This window comes from Bactrocera oleae, chromosome 2 (assembly GCF_042242935.1).
Source record: "Bactrocera oleae isolate idBacOlea1 chromosome 2, idBacOlea1, whole genome shotgun sequence".
NCBI lineage: Eukaryota > Metazoa > Arthropoda > Insecta > Diptera > Tephritidae > Bactrocera > Bactrocera oleae.
In genome coordinates this window covers 93,997,712-94,018,885 of record NC_091536.1, presented here as the reverse complement: position 1 = coordinate 94,018,885, position 21,174 = coordinate 93,997,712, and the positions used below count along the sequence as shown (strand labels likewise).

The 21,174-nt window shown below is 33.4% G+C and overlaps 3 protein-coding genes across 13 annotated transcripts; 2 read left to right on the top strand and 1 right to left on the bottom strand.

Moving 5' to 3' along the window:
• The first annotated feature begins 185 nt into the window (after window positions 1–185).
• On the top strand, window positions 186–2,283 carry LOC106621257 (uncharacterized). The gene has a single exon (XM_014240022.3). The coding sequence runs from the start codon at window positions 449–451 to the stop codon at window positions 1,847–1,849; it is 1,401 nt and encodes a 466-aa protein (XP_014095497.3). The 5' UTR covers window positions 186–448; the 3' UTR covers window positions 1,850–2,283.
• ash2 (Set1/Ash2 histone methyltransferase complex subunit ash2) lies at window positions 2,262–6,174 on the bottom strand. 4 transcript variants are annotated; one of them, XM_014240018.3, is made up of 9 exons: window positions 5,908–6,174; window positions 5,655–5,833; window positions 5,436–5,598; window positions 5,191–5,372; window positions 3,533–3,919; window positions 3,121–3,401; window positions 2,798–3,055; window positions 2,639–2,739; window positions 2,262–2,567 (listed from the first exon to the last, which is right to left on the bottom strand). In XM_014240018.3, the coding sequence occupies exons 1-9, from the start codon at window positions 6,039–6,041 to the stop codon at window positions 2,552–2,554; spliced, it is 1,701 nt and encodes a 566-aa protein (XP_014095493.3). In that variant the 5' UTR covers window positions 6,042–6,174; the 3' UTR covers window positions 2,262–2,551. The 4 variants fall into 4 exon arrangements, with proteins under 4 accessions (XP_014095493.3, XP_014095494.3, XP_014095495.3 ...); XM_014240019.3 differs by having other exon boundaries at window positions 2,262–2,564; XM_014240020.3 differs by having other exon boundaries at window positions 5,236–5,372.
• Vha100-1 (V-type ATPase subunit a family protein Vha100-1) lies at window positions 5,197–21,143 on the top strand. 8 transcript variants are annotated; one of them, XM_014240015.3, is made up of 12 exons: window positions 6,366–6,517; window positions 7,486–7,705; window positions 7,765–7,941; window positions 8,016–8,144; window positions 12,452–12,549; window positions 15,739–15,780; window positions 16,491–16,617; window positions 16,686–17,844; window positions 17,937–18,154; window positions 19,496–19,718; window positions 19,820–19,991; window positions 20,062–21,143. In XM_014240015.3, the coding sequence occupies exons 2-12, from the start codon at window positions 7,589–7,591 to the stop codon at window positions 20,171–20,173; spliced, it is 2,574 nt and encodes an 857-aa protein (XP_014095490.3). In that variant the 5' UTR covers window positions 6,366–6,517; window positions 7,486–7,588; the 3' UTR covers window positions 20,174–21,143. The 8 variants fall into 8 exon arrangements, with proteins under 8 accessions (XP_036212875.2, XP_014095490.3, XP_014095487.3 ...); XM_036356982.2 differs by lacking the exons at window positions 6,366–6,517; window positions 12,452–12,549; window positions 15,739–15,780 and adding exons at window positions 5,197–5,317; window positions 10,605–10,777; XM_014240012.3 differs by lacking the exon at window positions 15,739–15,780.
• The last annotated feature ends 31 nt before the right edge of the window (window positions 21,144–21,174 follow it).

Sequence of the window (21,174 nt, the reverse complement as noted above, 5' to 3'; positions counted from 1 at the left end):
GCCAGCCGGCTTAGCCGGTGTTGCTGAGCAAAGTTAAGAACACGAAAAAACTAAAACGGGGAATAATTTACATATACCCTAAACGATCAAAAGTTCTATATTTTTTATATCGATTTATATACATACACATATATCCATTAACATATTTTTTGCTGCGTTTCACTAGGTTATAATTGCTTAATATAAACAAAGGCCATAATTTTTACATGATTCAGTGTGAAGCGTTTTACCCTAACGCAATGTAGCGACATCTCTAAAAGGATATTAGTGCTTATTCTTCCTGTTAGTTTGTTTACATTTGTGTCAACGTCCTTTTCATTCACGCTTTGCTCATCATTTTTTTAGGGTTTGTTTGTGACATCGATTTTCATAAATTTACTTCCGCAGATTTGTAATTACGTTTGTTATCCTTTGAATTTTGTTAAACATTTACATATTTTTGAAAACAATGTCAAAAAAACGTTTTTATAATTTTCCGGCAATGATATCCACGGATCTTCACGAGGAAAATATACCAATATCAGTGTCTAACAATAATAATAATGATGAAAATAACGAAGACAACGAAGACGATTCTGAGTTCCTACAAGATGTTCCTTATTCATCTAGCAGCCTTGATCGCAGTTCAATAGGATCAATACCATGGGCTGACGATGCCATAAAGCAAAATCAATTAGATTGGGAGCAAGTTGAGCGTATGCTATCTAGTGAGGACACACTGCCAGTGGAACCAGATCTGCGTAACGAGATTTTAGAATGGCAGACGAAATTCCCACAGTTATTAGAACGAAAACAAGCACAGGAAATTGTAGAAAAAAAGTTTGATGCCTCAAAAGCAGATAACAGTTTAACACAAAATATTGATGATGATTTAATTTCACATTTGAGTTTGAACAGTTCTGATGATGAAGAGCGGTATGATGAGCTGGCTACACCCACTACTACAGGAGCACGACGGAACGAAATACTAGAAAGTCAGTTTTTAGCAAGGAAGAGTGCCATAAGTAAATCATATGCAGACAGGCTTTCAGCCAAAATGGCTTTATTGCGTGTGACAGCAATACCACTACGTCCAAAACATCGAAATGACTCTATTAAAGTAATACCGCAACAGACTTCAGCACATCGAGAGCACAGTGGAACATCTAGTTCATTGCGATTACGTAAAATATCAACGAGTAAGCCTGAATCGACTATGCAGTCGCCTGGACTGCTTCACGAAAATACGCATTTTGATACACAACAATTTCGTATGCCTCCAATTCTGAATGTACTGGAAAGTAAACGACGTTTTCGTGATTTGGCCTCGAACAAAAGTTTTGTGCAATTGACCCACGTGAAAGCACCCCACGCTAAATCCGCTGCTATAATAAGACAGCCAGAAAATAATTTATCAATTGGTCATACACCAAGGGGTACAATTTTTACGGGTCATCATCAAACTGTGTGGCAGAGACCGCTAATTGCTACCCGTGTGAGCAGTAATTTTTTTAACAATCGAAATGCCATTATATTGCCTTCCTTGCATGCAAAAGGCATCAGCGCTCAACATCAGCGTCGAAACAGTACAACATCCAGTACAGGTGCGGGTACAAGGACACAAAGTTTATCGAACTCCAATGTAGGTTCTTCAGCTAACAGCAGCGGTGATTTTAATCTACGACCACGGAATGCGGTGGACCGTGTTGTGTCACGGTGGCAGCAAATTAATGTCAATACTTCAACTTCTACAGGAACTGTTTCAACCGGTCGCTCAATCTCAGCAGCTGTTCATCATCATGTGCGTGCAGACGTCGGATTGCGAGAGCTGTATGTGCCATATGCCTATAAACATGATGGTTTTAAATAGCGATCACAGGCGTGGCGGTTTGTATAATGCGCCACGATTTTTACAACACATGAAAAACAGTGTTTCGAATGCCAGAGAATATTAATTGAAACTAAAAGTCCTACTCATAACAATTAACGAAAATTATTCTAACACACATTTTCAATTTCTTTAAGATTGAATGATAAAAATTAGTTCAAATAACTGCCAATATTTCTAATTTTCGAAACACTGTGCAACAAAAACTATACTTACATTATTTTTACAAATAAAATTTGTATTAACTCATAACTTTGCGTCGATAGAGTAAATAAGGACCTGCTTTCTTTAATAACGGACTACAAATTGCAGTGCAATTATATAAGAAGTGCCTTTTAAGCGTTAAAGTTTTGGTAACGTTTAAAGAATTGTGGTGAAAATAAATTGTATTGACTACTGTTGATAAAACTATAAAACAGCTTTTATTTAGCTTAATGTTTAGACATTTTCAGCAAATTTGGAAGTTGCTACATTATAATGAAGAAATGTGCTATTGAATTTCGATTCATAAGATTTTTTTTGCATCCGAATAGTGCACTGTCTTGTTGAATTGTAGATGCCTCCTATGTCTTATGAGCTGTATGTGGTATCGCCAATGAACTTCAGTTAGGATAGTCTTCGTAAGTTAGTGTTTACTTATTTAGCGTCATTAACTGCACCACAGTGAACATCAAAAACGATTTTTCACTTTAATTTACTGCTATTTAAAGATTAGTTACAATTACAAAATTTAAATTGAAGAATTCACAAAAACAATTAAAAGTTTCTTACAAATTAAAATTATCCAGACGCAGCTTTCCATCGTTCTCTGTCAAGTATAATATATCTGATAGGCACTGTTCACTTATTAACTCCTCGACACGTTCGCACATCTACATACATATAAGGAATATATAAAAATTTCGTAAAGCGTTTTTAATCACGACTTACTCCTTTAGCTTTTAATTCGCTCAACACTTCTGGGTGCTTGAAATTTGGTCCGAAATTCACACTTACTGTGGCACTTTTATGAATAGATATGGTGGGGTAATAAGAACCACCGTATATATCTGTAAAAGCCACTCCTTGCGATTTACCGTTTTTAAAATACTCAATTTTACTGCCTGGCAGAACTTGAAGGCCCTTTAGTGTTTCTTGTACCTTATCCTTATCTTCATAATACAAATGTGACTTAAACTTTACAAGAGGCTGGAAAAAATAATGGCATAAATATATTTTAAATTTTTAGTATATACAATATATTAACAACATACTCTGTCCTTAAATGTATTGGGTAAGTAGTTGGTGTCCGTTTCATCGGGCAAATCGATTAGAAAACCCAAAACATCACCTTCCGCATAAGCGTCACTATAGTGTTTACCATGGCTTTCATGGAATCTGGTACCTTTTCGTGAACGCCATGAATAACCGAATTTGTCATAACCGAGAGGCGCTTGCAGATTACCGTACTCTTGACCCCAGCCCAATCGCGTTGCAGCGCCCTCTGGCATTTCTTCAACAACAGCTTCAAAATACCAACGCCCACGATTTACAGCTACATTTTTGTACATACATGTGTATTTGTACAATACACAATTATTATGAATAAGCGAAAATGTCGTGGATGAGTGCATAAAATCAAAACCGAATGCTTGAAAAAAACAAGCAAATATTTTGCTTACTTACAATGTGTTGCGCGGACCATGCAGTATCCTTTCTCACCAGTAACAGCCAAACGATCTTCGGAAACTTTCAATTGCGGCGCTCGATCATGCAAAGCCAATAGGACACAGTTTGGCACTAAAGTTCTGTATAACCAGCCCGGTATTGGTTTACCAGCCCAATCAGAGCTTTCGTCGAACTCTTGCCGGAATGGAGCATGCGGATCAGGTTCAGCTAAAATGTAACGGTACCCATCCTTGTTGAAAGGATGCTCCAAAGGATAACCATGTGCTGGCAACTTCACATTCGCCGTTATATCAGAACTAGGACGACCCTTTTTTCCTGTAGGCCCCGAGTCGTTCCCGGGAAGCTTTCGTTTGTTTTGACGATTATTCTTCGTCAAAGAAGAAGCTGGGAAGAGGTGAGAGATACATATAATAGTTAATAATTAAAAATTAGTTTGACCTGAAATTTCTATACGTAATTCGACGTTCGCCAATGGAATAAGGTCATGTAGAAGCGCAATATCAGCAATGGAATGTGTGCAATTCTCGAATATTTATTAGAACGTGACCATTGAGCTTCAGTGTGGACGATATTTCTAGGTCCTTACTAACATATACAATTAATAACTCAAAAATTATACGAAAATTATGACCTTTTGAATTGTTCTACGAATTGCAAACAGTAAAAAAAAGTAAAACTAAACAACCTAATTACACAAATCCTCGAGAAAACATTTTCACAACTGGTACAGTCAACTTCATAATCGGTTAATCAATTTACCAATCAATCAATGTTTTTACGTACTTTCTTCCTCGCGATGCGACACCGTGTTGTTGTCCATATACTCGGAAAGTTGCAACTACGTGCGCAGCAACGACAGCAGCGATAAAAACGAAGCGTCCGACCGAATCGATATAAGTACATATGTACAACACAACAGCTCTAACTACTGTAAAAAAAAATTTACATACATACACATGCACACATATGTATACAAACATGCCTCATAGCAGAACAATTGTTAGAGCGGATACCCTCAGATTCGAGAACAATGCAACATACTTCTGGCACGTAACAAACGTTCCGCTGCCGGCTCTCCACCCACTTTGATTTTTCCGACGAAAGTCGATGGTGAGCCTCGCCCCAATGTGACAAAATGCATTTGGAAACAAACAACCATCGCAGTAATCAATCTCAAGAGTACGAATACGTTCGAAGAAAACTATTTTAAAAGTTAATTGATTTAGAAATTTAATCAGCAAATAAGCTAAATATTTAGGGGAAAATAAAAGAGTGAACGCGATTGTTGGTTTGAATTAATCAGGAAAATTAAAACAAAACAACGCTCATGAACACGACGTGATGTTGATAAACATTGAAATATTGACCGAAGAAAATTTATTTTTAATATGCAAAAATTAAATCCACAATTAAACAGCAATAAAAACAATACAATAATCTAATCAGTGATGGCATGCAAAATGAGCTCATTTGGACACAAAAGAGAAAATTAGTTAAGAGAGAGTGAGAGCAAAGCACGCGAATTATGGCACAAAGCAACTGGTAGAAAAGTTTCCGCAAATTACATTTCGTGTCTTTTTTGCTATTAACAAATGCTTAAAATTATTTTAGAAATTACTCGCACTGCTCCAATCCATTCACGCACTTCTACTTACCTGTCCCGTGACCATCTTCGGATGTTCGTAGCAATCCAGCCTTACCCATGGAATCGTAGTTCGGTTTAATTTGTGCTAGATCCTGTGTGACCAAACCAAACATGGTTCCAGTTTCAGCATTTTCTTCGTAAGTGAACAAAGTATTTACCTCTTTTACCAGTGAACGTTGCACCGTGGAGTACCTTACATAGAAAAAAAATGCTTAGTATTATATTTTCTTTCTTATTGTAATTAAATATACTCACCAAGACTGAGTGACACGCCGAGGCATTGTAGTCATTGCCTCCCAATATTGTTCTATATATGGTATGATTTCTTTGTCTTTGCTAAATAAAAACTTGGTTTTGCCATCCTTCAGTGCATTTTGTTGCATATTAGCTATGGCAGTGACGCACATTTGTGGTATTGCTGCAATGATTCAATATTGAATAATGTGATATTTCTAAAACTTTGACCACACTTACTGGCTTGGCTCTTGCGAAAAATTTCAAGTCCACTTTGTGAGCAATTTTTACATACGAACATATAGTTGGAGATGAAGGGCACCAACTTGCCCAGCTGATAGCCGATACAAGACTCATGAAACCAGCGACTGCAATTGGCGCACAATAGTTCCACTATATTAAGATTACGTTCTTTGCCACTGTCAAATTAGAAAAAAATATATAAAATAATAAGATTGCGTTTATTGTTTGCAAGTTTTGTTACTGTGTTTACCAGTAGCAAATGCCGGCGCTATTGGTGCCTGTAGCAGGTTTCTCCTCCCGTGTGGGTTCAGCTGCTCGTTCACTGGATGCATACTCCGAGGCTGTTTCGGACTGTGAATTGGTATCAGTTTGTATTTCATCCATTTTTCTATCGGTATATATTAACTGTCTTAAAAACAGAGCCTTACACTGATCAAAAAATGTAAAAAAAAATTTAAAAAAGCGTCTGCAAATGTTTGCGAAAGGAGGTATGCAATTAGTGGCGAATACGAGTAGTAATTGGATAAGTATGTTCAGTCAGTATTGTACATGTTTAATTTTGTGTTGGCAAGTTAAAAGTTAATTCAGTTTTGATTTTTTGTATGAAATTTAATACTACACGTTATTAAGCCACACTATAATAAAATAAAGAATTTGAGGGCAAGCCATAATTATATTTTGTTTTCGTAAATTAGCTTATCTCATGTATACATTTAATAGATGCAATTAATGCTAATTGCACTACGGTGCATATTGTACTTTTCTGACAGAAGAGACAACACTGTTAACTATTCACAATAAAGATATTTTTCACTCCAGTGTCGATTTACTTTCTTTGTGTAGTGGATGCAAATTTCGTGGTAATTTAATTATAGTTTACATATTTTACAATTCCAGCAAAAGAAAAAGTAGGAGAAAATTCTTAAAATAAAAAGCTTGCGGTCAAAGGTTATCTATTATTTATTTGGATCTAACGTGTTGTTCACTATTGATTTAAAATTAACACTTTGTCACAGTGAAAATCAATATGCTCCAGAGGAGCAAAAGAAACTCCTCTTTTTTCTTTGTGCATTCGATGGCATATACCATATGGGAGGCGTATGTGTCTACATCAGCATAGTATTTGCTGATGTTGGATGCTTTGAATAAGCGCTATTGATTTTTTTGTGCGTCAAAGACGTGAGCAAATATAAATTTTATATAAATACTTGGGGTTAAATTTTTCCCTAATTTACATAAACTTTTGTATGTACGGTAAAATTGGGTGTTACTAAACATTTCTGAATGTGTAAGAACACTTATAAATAATTAATAAGGGTGAACATTAGTTGATGCAACCAACGATACAGTATAAAATGATTCATAATCATCAAAGGAAGTTCACATTGCGGTCAAGTGCATTCTACGAAGGGATAATCATTAGTTGATTATTTAAAAACCAAGACTAAGGAATAAAGAAGTCATTGATCCACGAATCGAAATTATCATTTTTTCTTTTTAACCACTCTTGTGTACACAAATTTCCAGACAGTGTCATATACTTCAGTCATTCATATATAACATTAACTGAAAAGGTATTATATATATGAAGATACGTATGTATATAGGCATGAGCCCCCTGATGCTGTAGAAATGAAAGATAATGTTTTATAAGATTATACTAATCTAAATATTCAAAATGTCTTCCCACAGTAAGCGATAAGAGCAACAGCTAATAATGTACACCTAACGTTTATGGAGCACAATATCATTAGCTGCATCAAAGTTAATTTTTAATAATACTGAATCTTACTAATACGTTAATAAAAACATATTTGTATTTTTATAGACTTTTGAAGCCCAGGCTCAGCCCATATTATTAACGCTTCGAAAAGTGCACCACTGAGTTAGAAAAATTACTGTTTAATTACTGTCGTTGTTGAAACAACGAGATGGGGTCGTTATTCCGTAGTGAGGAGATGACTTTGTGTCAACTCTTTTTGCAAAGTGAAGCGGCCTATGCTTGCGTGTCCGAATTAGGCGAATTGGGTCTGGTACAATTCAGAGACGTAAGTCGTTATATAGTTATTACATAGAATATATGTAACATATGTATTTTATTTCTCAGCTTAATCCCGATGTGAACGTTTTTCAACGCAAGTTCGTCAACGAAGTGCGCCGCTGTGACGAGATGGAGCGTAAATTGCGTTATTTGGAAAAAGAAATCAAAAAGGATGGTATACCAATGTTGGATACGGGCGAAAGTCCCGAAGCACCTCAACCTAGAGAAATGATTGATTTGGAAGTAAATATGCTTTCAACTTATCTACTATTACAATATCTAACCTGAATTATTGTACATACGTATTAAATTTTCAGGCCACTTTTGAAAAACTGGAAAACGAGTTGCGCGAAGTTAACCAAAATGCGGAGGCATTGAAACGCAACTTCTTGGAATTAACTGAATTGAAACATATTTTGCGCAAAACACAAGTTTTCTTCGATGAGGTGAGTTGGCCAAAAATGACGTGTGCTAATACTTTTTTTTATTAATTCAATAATATTGCATAAATTATCAATTTATTGACAGTCTACTAATCTGTAGTTATTTGCTAACTTTTTTTTTGGTTTATTGTAATAAAACACAAATTGAACATATATACATACATATAAGCGCTAACTTTTGTACTTTTTAAATAAAAAACATTTTAAATAATACACTAATTAAACACACACTATATATGGCAATTGATATACTAATATACTTAGCAATTCAAATTATTAAATTTAAATAAATTGAAATACTTCCTTTTCCACACTCTTACTTGTAACTATATTGTTATATACGATAGTAAAACAAATTATTTGAAAAGCGCAAAATGTATTTTTGAAGCATTTCACAATTGCGCGGTTATAAACAAGCAAATAATTTGTATTCACTTGTGTGTAATCTACCTTTAAAATCCATTTTTTGTATAGTTGTGGTTACTTGTTAAAACCACTTAATATCTAAATTGTTTGACGACCACATTGCGCACAAAGAAACCTATATTTTCTCCACATACACAAAATATTAATAAATGATCGTTGTAGTTGCCACCAGCCATTTGACTAGTCAAGTTTCACCTACACACATATGTATGTATGTACCCACAATGAGAAAAAACCTATTAGTATATTTATGTATACCTAAATACATATTTAAACATATATATGTAATAAACTCAATTTGTTACATACAAATAGTTGAAACCCCCTCCGTATTCACAAGCCCTTACCGCAATGAAACCACAAACCAGCAGAAACACGTTGCCGCAGCATTAGTAACACTTTTTTATACAAATAATATGTGCATTTTATTTCTTTTATTGTGCGGTTTTAGAATCATTTCTGACTTTCCAAAATTTTCTGTTTTATTTTTAGTTTTTTACTATTTTGTTGCTTCGGTAATTTTAACAGTTAATATAGCTTTTATTTAATTAGTTCTCTTTTTCTTACTTTGGCGCCTCATTTAGTTAGTTTACTTTTATTTTTCTTTTTCTTGATAAATTGTAAATATGCACTATTTAATTGTAATTGGAAAAAATATTCATATAATATATTGTATATATATCTCTGTAAAGCAATTTTCTACAGTAATGTATATTTATTCAAAAAGCTTTTTGGTATACAGCTACAACGTTTTCAAAAATATTTGCACTGAAAGTGGTTAACTGTTCCACTTTTATTGCCAATCATTATTATTTTTTGCTTGTAATAAAAATAATAATTTTTGTTTTTGTTGTATGTTTAAAGTGTACAAAGTATGATTTTTCAATTTGTATTTTGATATTGTAATGTCTTGATCAATTTTGGTCTCGATTCGTATTTGTTTGATTAATGAGTTAAACAATTAAAATGGATTCAATTTTGAAATAAACGGCCTTTAAGTTTATGTTTACTAGTGTTACTTAAAACGGAGGTTGAAACAAAAAAGAATAATAATTTAATATTCAAAATTTCGATAATTTTCGCTTAGGATTTCATTTGAAGCCAATGGATTACATAAGCTGAAGCTTGTATAAAAATATTAAATTAAATGGTTTTCAATTTAATTTTATTATTTATACATATTTTTTTCGAAAATCTAGTTCATGCTTACATTTTTGTAATGGAACCTTTAAATTAATTGTGATTTTGAATTCGTTTAGTTATCTTATGTAAATTGTGTTTATAAAAAGTTCCTTTTGCCTAATACAATATATACTCGTACACAGCTTTTTGCGCGAAAATTTAAAAGAATAATAACTTACATTCAATATTTTCTAATAAATTCGCACTTACGTGTATATTGGAAGCCTTAAACGCACTGAAAACTATAATTTCACAATATGCAAGCACAGCACGTTGAAGAACTACCCTTTAAAAAGTGCATTGAACACTATTTGTTAGTATATATATATATCTGCAACTCGCACACTATATTTGTGTTTAAAAATTTATCACATAAAGTGCCTGCTTAAATTTATTTTAATTATTCCCAACTATATTCCACGCATATATTTGTGTTGTTTGTCTCACGCTAACAGCTGTTTATAAATTATTACTTTAGGTAATTTATAAAAATAGTTTTGATTTCAATTTCTGTTAAAACCATTTTTTTCCTTTTTTTGTTTGTTATTTTCCGTTAATTAATACGAAACACCTGCGTTACGTTCATACGTTTTATCTGCAAATTAAATCAACCAAATACCAATCCACACGCACACATGTATACGAAACTACTCCGCAAACGTGTTACAAACAACAACATAAACAAATTTACTCACTATCCGATACGCTATCCGCTTTGTACCCATATCAACATATCCCGACAACTATAACCCTTTTCCCTACAACAATCAATCAACAATCCCGTCAACAACAATTCCCTTGCAACGTTACGTGCGCACACAATTTTCGGTTATTTTGCGTTTGTGTATTGTAAAGACGGTGCCTACAGTTTCTTACAATACCTCCTCCTCCACTACTACTTTTAAATCACGCTGGCGCTATGGACGGAGACAGATGGCCGACAATCAGAACGAGGATGAGCAGGCGCAGCTGCTGGGGGAAGAGGCTGGCATGCGCGCTAGTCAGCCCGGACAAAATTTAAAGCTTGGGTAAATATGTGTACAAAAAAAAAAACAGCAAAGAAAACCAAAAACTCAATGCAACAAGAACAACGTGTTGTACAAAGTTGTTTTTAAAAGTTTTTGTTCAATATTATAATTTTCAATTTGCAAAAATTAAACTCAAAAGCGTTGTGTTAAAAGAGTTGAATATCAAAAGTGGAAACTTTATGCTGCAAATTGTTTAATGCACATTATTCACTTCACGTTAGCACGTTTGGACCTTTGCACCGCAAAATAATCTATAATTAATTTTATATTGTTTTAATTTTTTTTGTTTGTGTCTTAGATAATTGTTTTTTAATTTTTTTGTTTTTTTTTGCGTTTTGTACGCTTATTTATGGTGCTTGGTTCATTTGTTCATCTATGTTGTTTAATCCAATTTGTATTATATATGTTTGTATGCGTCGCTGTAAAAACGCCCCCCTCAGGCTGATAAGTATTCGAAGATATTTTGAGCATAGTTGGAAAACGCATCTCCTAAGCCATTTCCAGCTAAGCACAAAATGTTTAGATATTCACGTGTACATATACAATGGGGTGTCCGTTATTTCCCAAGTTGATTTTTACTTAGCAACTGCAACCCGAAGCTTCAGGCATTGCCCTACAAAAAGTACTCAACGTAAACAAACAAATTATGCATAAAATGTACTGTATTCATACAGTACACCCTGTCGTATGAGCAACACAGAATTTATAAATCATTTTTATGAATGCTCAGTACATTTCATGTATTACTCTAACTGCTCGTAACTTTTAAAATAATTAGGCAATTCACAAGCTTCGTCTTATGTCGTGACAGTCATAAAAATATGAGACAATATGACGATATGCCACTTTTTGAATACCCTAAATGTTTCGTTTATTTTCACTTTTTCAAAGTTATAGATTAAAAAAATCCCTTGTTGAAAATAAAGAGCATATTTACGTTAGAAACTTCAGGGGGCGTTTGCAAAAAAACTATCAACTTGAGAAATAGCACACACCCTAATATACATACATACGTACACACATATGTATGTATATATGTATTTAATTATGTAAATGCTCGTATATGTAAAAATGTATGAGCGTTTGCGTGACTGTACGTGCTCGCTGATATCCTTAATCCCTACACTTCCTCACGTTCCATGGTCGCTTCACCTAAGAATACCTCGCCCTCGTCGTTAAAAATTGTTACTCGTCGCAAACTCTTTCTTCCGAAATAAATTTAATAAAATTCGTGTTACTGATAAAAATGCACATATGATTTGTTGGCATTCGCTAGAGTCGTCACAATTACATAATCCCCTCATGCGCAAATATACATACATACATGTATATTGCAAGCATCAAAGTTTACACCTGCCATGATATGTGTTTACATTGGTTACTGAGCCTCACAGCTGGTAAAGGTTCATCGAACTGCATCAATTCATAAGCCATAGTAAAGTGTATAAAGAACAATTCAACTAACAATTAGTGTCTTATTGCTAACAATACTACCAATTTATTACTAAGCATTTTTTAATATTCAACTACTATCTGGTGTTGGTGATTAGGCAGTTAAGTGTCATTTGCATATGAATAAGAGTAACTTTTGTAACATATACAATTGCATCTACTTTTCCTGTCTTGGCAATGAAAAATATAGCATACAATTTGTATATTTCTTGAAATTTGTAGCAAGAGGGTGGTATCAATACCACAACTGAGTCGATGACACGCGCTTTAATCACCGACGAAGTGCGAACTGGTCATTCGATGGGTCCAGTTCAGCTTGGGTACGTATTGCTTTTATAAAAGAGAAGAAAAAACAATCTTGCCAATGGCTTATATAAAATACTAGACTGTACATACATACATTAATAATATTACGATATATACAAACATACATACATGCAGTGGCTCGAAATGCAACGAGCTCAAATATTTATAATATTTATGACATTATGAAAACCTTTACAAGTAAAATCTAAAATACTTGCTATTAAATAACATTTTCGAATTAATATTCGACTTTTTATAAAAAAAAAACCATAATTTTTATATCTTAAAAATTATTTTCGAAGCTTCTAAAATTAATTTTAGCAAAAACTATATTCAATTTCCGAACTACGGTATCATTAATTTTTTTGGTATAGACATTATTTGGATTCTCGATTTTAATAATTATACCCTGAACAGGGTATATTAAGTTTGCCACGAAGTTAGTATCACCCAGAAGGAAACGTTGGAGACCCTATAAAATGTATATGTAAATGATCAGCGTGACGGGCTGAGTAGATTTAGCCACGTCCGTCTGTATATACGCATAATAATATCTCAGTTTTTGAAATATCAATCTAAAATTTATCCGAACGGTGAATATCGGACCAATATAGCATATAAAACTGTCATACAAAATTAACGATCCAAATCAAGTTATTGTCTGAAAACTGTTTTATTTGTGAATTTTAGAATTTTGAAATTCAACCGGAGTTAATGTTTTTTCTAGTTTTAGTTTTGAAATAATTTAACTTGATGCAAATTGGTCTCCAAATCGCATTTGATTTTTATGTTTAAACTTAATTGGCGTTCAGAACAAGCCTGAACTGTCAATTCATTCATTCTGAATCCAAAAAAAATTTTTCAAATCAAAATACATAAGTCTAAGCGCATATTAGAACGTCTTAAACATGGCGACTGGCGAGTTGATGTGTTAAATTATTTTAACTATTTGTTGCTCTAATATAATTCTGGCCACTGCATATAAACAACAATATATTCTATTCAACAATAGGTTAACAATAAATACTAAACTAAATTTAATCGTTAAAAAAGACAATTAAAAGTTATAGTCAGAAAAGTTTTATATTTTGTCATTAGTCGCTTAATAACTAAACTTAATCTAAAGACTAACAGCTTTGGCTGCCATTCTACTTCTGCTTCCACCTGGCGTAAATGACTTGAAGTAAAAAACTATTAAAACAAAAACAAAATTTATAGTCTAAATTATTATTTTTTATTTTAACAATTGTTAGTTTTTTATTTTTTATAATCTACATATTAAATTATAAGCACCTATAACTTTCGAGTCAACGTCATTGGCGCTGGGTGAAGCGTTAACTGCATTTGCGGTTTTTATGTTTTCTTATTAATGCTGCATTGCTGCTAAGAACGATTGAAATACCCAAAGCCATAATCAAACAATAATTAGTTGGTATTATAATACTAAATGCTGAACATTTTGCATGATATCGATAATTCTTATGGGTTTAACTTTTCTGCAATTCAGCTTATAATATTATATATGATAGAAGAGCGATTTTTGTGGAGAACAACTTTGTTATAGAAATATTTGTTTTTTTCTTTTTACATGTGCTTTGGTATCTGCATCATAATGCAAGAACGATCGGTCCAAAAGTCATGAATTTATTGAAGATTTGACTGTTTGCAAAGTTCTAATTCCAAGTTCATGTGATATAACTTCAAGAATTCTTTTTTCTGCATTCTATTGTCTTCATATCGCACTATAATAAATTTTACAACAATTAGATTGAGCTCTTTTGTAGAAAAAAATTATTAATTTAGCTATAAATTTGCTGGAATTAAGTTTTAAAATAAAAAAATCACATAAAATTAAAAACTAAAGGGGGGGTAGGGTTAATTAGGGCAAAGCAAGTCCAATTTTTATGATTTTTCTTTTTATGAAACAGTTAAACCAATGGTACATTATAGTATGATATTTAAAAAATATTCTGTTAAATTTTCATGGAAAAATATTATAAAAGCAATGGAGCGTCTCGGAAGAAATTTGAATTGCGGTGCTTCTTAACTCGGTGCTGGATTATCTGAAATCTACATTATAACTGTAAATAATCGCTGAACAAAGCCAGATAACGCAGGGGGGTTTTCGAAATTTAAATTTTTCACGTTTTGGGAAAATTTTGAAGCAAAAAAACTGCGATTTTTTTTTGCGAAATATCGGTTAATTTGCTATTAAAAAATGAAAAATATTAATTATATTAATTAATAATAATTTAAAAATAAATTTTAAAACCCTACTTCCCTTTTAAAACTCTGTTTCTAAAATCGTATCTCAATTTTATTTCTAATGGTATTTTGAGTAAAAGTGCGAGCGGATCGTTTGATTTCATATATGTTTTGCTTTACAAAAAATAAAATGTCCTTAATGAAATAACTCAAAAGAGAAAATTTGATTATTTTTCACTTTTATTAAATCGATAAAATTATTGGAAATAAGAAAAAAAACAATGTTTAAAGGGGTCCTCTACACTTGCACCTCAAATCCGAGCGAGAAAACATTTTAGAAATTTTTTTTTTTATTTTTTTGATACATTATTAGATGAAATATTGGAAGGTGCTTGACGTTGCCACCTCCAAAAAGACATGGGTTTCATTGTTGTCACACATCGGCCATTATAATTGTCTGTAATCAAAAAAGTAACTTTTTTTTTGATAATTTTTAACTTGGCTCTGTTTCTTCGAAGCCGATTTTTTACACTTTGAAAATTTTTAAAATATGCAATTTTTTTTTATAAAAAATCACTTACTTGCTCGGAAAGCGCGCAGCCGGGCGCGTCTCAGGTTCCAGAAAAACACGAAGAACAAGGCTTCCACGAAATACGTCATTCGGAGAATGCGTAGTTAGGTATTAATTCAAATAATGTAAAAAAAAACAATATATTTTTTGAAACCTCAAGTGTAGAGGACCCCTTTGATTATTGGAAATATAAAAAAATTTTAAAGAATTTCATGAACAAAAAAAAAATAAACAAAGAAAAACAATAAAACCCTCTCGCGAACCACCAATTAGGCTCTAATAAAAAAAATAACACAATACAAACAAAACAAAATTTAACAATATTCAAACAAAATGTGTAACAAATGAATAAACTCTGCAAAACTCTCTTCCATTCCATAAACACTTACATACAATTGCGCTTAAAATGCGTTTGCTTGTCTTGTAGTTACTTGGATAAGACCTATGAGCGTGAAGAATATCTACCATGGTTTGTACAAACAATTTGCAAAACAAATTAAAACGTTTATCAATCAGTCGACCAGTTGAAAAAATATGTTTTATCAATTTTTATATCCCAAAACTCATTGTTTGGTAGTGAATTGTAGACGCACGCTACACCCGAATCGTATCAAATCTACTCATAATACTCGTCTTGTTCGCCTTAATGTATACATAAATACATATATATTTACATACACACATATTACATATATACATATATTTTATTATAGCACGCAAGAATCCCATCAATATTGCCAAACGATGAATCATTTAAAATTAAGTTAACCTGTTACATTTAATTCTTGCGCATGCACAATTTATGATTTCTTTTGTTTCCATGCTTATTTTTTGTTTTTAATGTTAACTTTATTTTTTATTTTCATACATACATGTACATATGTATTTCCCCAACGCACCACTTAATTTTGTTCATCACATGACTGCCGGTCACATTGTTGTTTGCGGAAACGAAAAAAAAAAAATTAACAGAAACGAGTTTCTTCGGTTCAAAAGCCCAATGCTTTAAGCATTTGTATTTGTCCATGACTAATGTTTTGAGTTTAGTTTTTGCATTTGTAAATAAACGTCATTTCCATTTGTTATATTTTTCTTTTTCTTTTTTTTTACTTATAAATACTTTCACATGTCAATAATTTTAATGGAATTTGTTGTTGTTTTCTTCTGCCGACCATAAAGCTTTGTGGCTGGCGTAATTTTGCGCGAGCGATTGGCTGCCTTTGAGCGCATGCTGTGGCGCGCCTGTCGCGGTAATGTTTTTCTGCGTCAAGCCATGATTGAATCACCGCTCGAAGATCCATCGAATGTAAGTAAACCAACAACAAACAATTGACGAGCAATTAATTTAACCTTTTTGTTTTTTCTAATTAACAGGGTGATCAGGTGTACAAGTCGGTGTTTATTATCTTCTTCCAAGGTGATCAGTTGAAGACACGTGTCAAGAAGATATGCGAAGGCTTTCGCGCCACATTATATCCATGCCCAGAGGCACCGGCCGATCGCCGTGAAATGGCCATGGGTGTTATGACGCGCATTGAGGATTTGAATACGGTGCTGGGGCAAACGCAAGATCATCGTCATCGTGTTTTGGTCGCCGCCGCCAAGAACCTAAAGAATTGGTTTGTGAAAGTGCGCAAAATCAAAGCCATTTATCACACGTTGAATCTCTTCAATTTGGATGTGACACAAAAGTGTCTAATCGCTGAATGCTGGGTACCGGTGCTGGACATCGAGACCATTCAATTGGCATTGCGTCGCGGCACCGAACGTTCTGGTTCTTCGGTGCCACCGATTTTGAATCGCATGCAAACTTTTGAAAATCCACCAACATACAATCGCACCAATAAGTTCACCAAAGCTTTTCAAGCGCTAATCGATGCATATGGCGTGGCTTCGTATCGGGAAATGAACCCCGCTCCGTATACGATTATAACGTTTCCCTTCTTGTTTGCTGTGATGTTTGGTGATCTCGGACATGGTACACTTATGGCTCTATTCGGTTTATGGATGATACGCAAGGAGAAGGGTTTGGCTGCACAGAAAACTACAAATGAAATTTGGAATATATTTTTCGGTGGACGTTACATAATATTCCTCATGGGCGTATTCTCTATGTATACGGGCTTAATATATAATGACATATTCTCAAAGTCGCTAAATATTTTCGGTTCACATTGGCATATCAACTATAATAAGACAACTGTGCAGAATAATAAACATTTGCAATTGAATCCCGGCACTGCTGACTATGAAGGTGAACCCTATCCATTTGGTATGGATCCCATTTGGCAAGTGGCCACAGCCAACAAGATTATATTTCAAAATTCATACAAAATGAAGATATCGATTATATTCGGTGTGATTCATATGATTTTCGGCGTGTCTTTAAGTCTGCATAATCACACTTATTTCAAGAACCGAAATGCTCTGCTCTATGAATTCATACCGCAGTTGATCTTCTTGGTTATGATGTTCTTCTATTTGGCACTTTTGATGTTTATCAAATGGAATAGATTCGCTGCGACTAATTCACGTAAGTAATCAAACATTTCAATTGTTGTTTACAATAAGTTGCATAATTTAAACACTATATGTATATTTATATATTTATGTAAACCTTAATAGCCCCCTTTTCTGCCGGTTGCGCACCTTCGATTTTGATTACGTTCATTGATATGGTTTTGGGTAACACGCCGAAACAACCGCTCGAAGGCTGCCAAACATATATGTATGCTGGCCAATCATTCTTCCAGAATTTTTTCCGTTTCGTCGCACTTTGTTGTATACCTGTAATGCTGCTCGGGAAACCACTTAAGATTATTCAACAGCGTCGACAAGCAAATGTAAGTGGAAGGCTTTTCAATCAGCAAAAAAAGAAACTAGTAAAAATACTTGTATATGCATGTATGTATGTTATTTGTGTTGACAAGCGAATCATTCATTATCACCATTCATCGCTAATAGCGACATGCTCCTTTTTTTATACCCTGAACAGGGTATATTAAGTTTGCCACGATATATTAAGTTTGTAACACCCAACAACACGTTGGAGACCCTATAAAGTAAATATATTTGGCCATGTCCGTTGTTGTTGTTGTAGCGGCAGAAAACATTCCTGAAGTAATTTCGAGGAATGGAGCCGAGTTGACAGTCCTTGGCCGCATAAAAATTCGGATATGTTCCGGTTATTTTGACCCGACTGTTGTGGGAACGGCCATGTCCGTCTGTCTGTCTTTCTGTATATACGCGAACTAATTCCTCAGTTTTTGAGATATCGTTCTGATCATTTGTCGAAACTGCCGATATCGGACCACTTTAGCATTAGCTGTCATACAAACTGATCGATCAAGCTATCTTCACAAAATTTGGGGTGAATTATTTTCCAAGGCAGTGGTACAACCTTCAAGAAAATTATTCAGATCGGAGCACTATAGTATATAAATATGTAGCTGCCATATAAACGGAAGGATCGAAATAAAGTTCCTGTATTCAACTTTTTTATTTGTGAAGGATATTGTTGCTTCGGTGAAGTCGAAGTTAACGTTTTTTTTTTGTTTTATTGTTCGATTGTTATTACGTGCTATAATTTGACTGCGAAAATGTATATGCAGTTCGCTTAATTGCGATATGTATTGCTTACTTTTTTGAGCACGCAAATATTCAAACCAAAATTAGAGCATCTAACGGCACGTTACTAGCTGGAAACGAGATCATTTTGTTGCTAGCATCATACCTCATTTACAAATACAAAAAAATACCCGCAAAAGAAATGTTCAAATGAAATCATAATTTTCTACATTCGACTCACTTTAATCAAAATCATAGCATTCACTTTTATTGCCTTAATCACCTAGATACTTTTTAATTTCACTAATATTTATAAATTAAATTATAAAAGTGTTGTAATCTTTTAATGTCTTTATTATTTTGTACTTTTCCTCAAATTTCTGCATTTACCACAAAATCTGTACGTCTCAAACCCAAAATTAATAACAAAAAACACTAAAAAAAAATACCCAACAAATTAAATTACATACACAGGAGGAGGTTAGTTGTACGCGTAGCAAATATGTTTTAAGACTGTAATCGCCTATATTATATATGTACATATAAATATGTAATTTAAAATATGTTTTTTTTTATTTTTTTTTTAACATTAACGTTTTCACTTCACTTATCATCAGCGTCAAAATCTAACTGGCGCCACAAGTGATGCAGAAGTGGGCATGACTAACGGCACTGTTGGCGGTGTTGCTGGACACGGTGGCGGCGGCGATGCTCACGAGGAAGAGGAGCTTTCAGAAATCGCTATACATCAAGGCATACATACTATTGAATTCGTTTTGGGCTCCGTATCGCATACAGCATCATATTTACGTTTATGGGCATTGTCTTTGGCACACGCACGTAAGTGTAGGGCGCATTCGCACATGATTACCCATATTTACATATGTACATTTGTACATATACATGTGTACAATATATTATTTAATATTTTATTATTGCAGAATTGGCTGAGGTTTTATGGAATATGGTTCTATCGATTGGCTTGAAACAGGAGGGTTGGACTGGCGGTATTATGCTAACTATTGTTTTCGCCTTCTGGGCCATACTCACTGTGGGCATTTTGGTGTTGATGGAGGGCTTGTCAGCATTCTTGCATACTCTACGTCTGCACTGGTGCGCTATTGCTTAATTAACAACAATATCCATTATTAAATATTATAATGATATTTATTTTTACTTTCAGGGTGGAATTTCAAAGTAAGTTTTACAAAGGTACCGGTTACGCTTTTCAACCATTCGCCTTCGATCAAATTATTGAAAATGGCGGCGCCGCTGCAGTCGATGGTGCCGAGTAAAATCAATAAATGTTGTCGTTTGATTGAAATATGTTGAAACGTTTGGAACGACAGTGGTTGCTCCACAAGCACAGCACATGAACATTGAAGAATTTATGCACACATACATTTATAATAAAGTAATTAATTAAATATGTACTCGTATTAAGCAGTTATTGAATTTAATATGTAATATTCACCTACAACTAAACTAATTGAATTTAGTGGAATTACATATATACATAAATACTATAATCACATATACATATATAACATGTTTACTACAATCAGTAAGGCTTCTAGAATGCTTCGTAAGGCGATGTGAGGAAACGTTTGGGAATGCTTGCGAACACTTGTGCTCGCCTTTCGACTTGCAATTGAGATTATCCAATATATTACTACATATGCATATATATATATACACAGTTGTATGTTTTATGTAATAATTTTAATGTTACGAGAGTTCATAGCATAAAATAACGCTTTTAGCATTCATCGAAAAACATAAAAAATGTATGTATACCAAAATGTATAAATTCAATTATGTATGTAGTTATCGGCAATTAATAATACGCATTTCTTTGTATTTTTTTTATAATAAAATATCTTTATTTTCCTCAACACAGTTTATTTATAAACTTTTTAGCAAACTACTTAATGCAATTTAAAAACATCACGTTCCTAATAATTAATATAAAAAGCATTATACAAACCTCAAAAAATAGTGTTGAAATTGGCGTTATACAAGCATACATATATTTTGTGGTGTGGTATATCTCAGTTAATAAACACAGCTGCAGAATGCAATTAATGCTGAATCAATGTGATTTACAAAAGGTGTAACATTTTCAGTTTTTCCATTGATTTGGTAACTTGAATAACTTACACTTATCTGAATATAATTAAATAAAATGTAGAAAATGTTGTTGTTCAGAAAATATGCAAATAAATAAATATATAGAATAAAAAACAGCCCACAAGGCGAAAAACAGTATGGCATCTAATTACATAAATTACATACA

What these genes read in the sequence shown, in the direction of transcription:
- LOC106621257 (XM_014240022.3), top strand. Translation starts at nt 449, where the DNA reads ATGTCAAAAAAACGTTTTTATAATTTTCCGGCAATGATATCCACGGAT.
- ash2 (XM_014240018.3), bottom strand. Translation starts at nt 6,041, where the DNA reads ATGGATGAAATACAAACTGATACCAATTCACAGTCCGAAACAGCCTCG. An exon ending in CGGCGTGTCACTCAGTCTTG is followed by an intron (nt 5,373 to 5,435) that starts GTGAGTATATTT and finishes TTTCTATGTAAG; the next exon opens with GTACTCCACGGTGCAACGTT. An exon ending in GCGAATTAAAAGCTAAAGGA is followed by an intron (nt 2,740 to 2,797) that starts GTAAGTCGTGAT and finishes ATATGTATGTAG; the next exon opens with ATGTGCGAACGTGTCGAGGA.
- Vha100-1 (XM_036356982.2), top strand. Translation starts at nt 7,589, where the DNA reads ATGGGGTCGTTATTCCGTAGTGAGGAGATGACTTTGTGTCAACTCTTT. An exon ending in GTCTGGTACAATTCAGAGAC is followed by an intron (nt 7,706 to 7,764) that starts GTAAGTCGTTAT and finishes TTTATTTCTCAG; the next exon opens with CTTAATCCCGATGTGAACGT. An exon ending in CGCTCGAAGATCCATCGAAT is followed by an intron (nt 16,618 to 16,685) that starts GTAAGTAAACCA and finishes TCTAATTAACAG; the next exon opens with GGTGATCAGGTGTACAAGTC.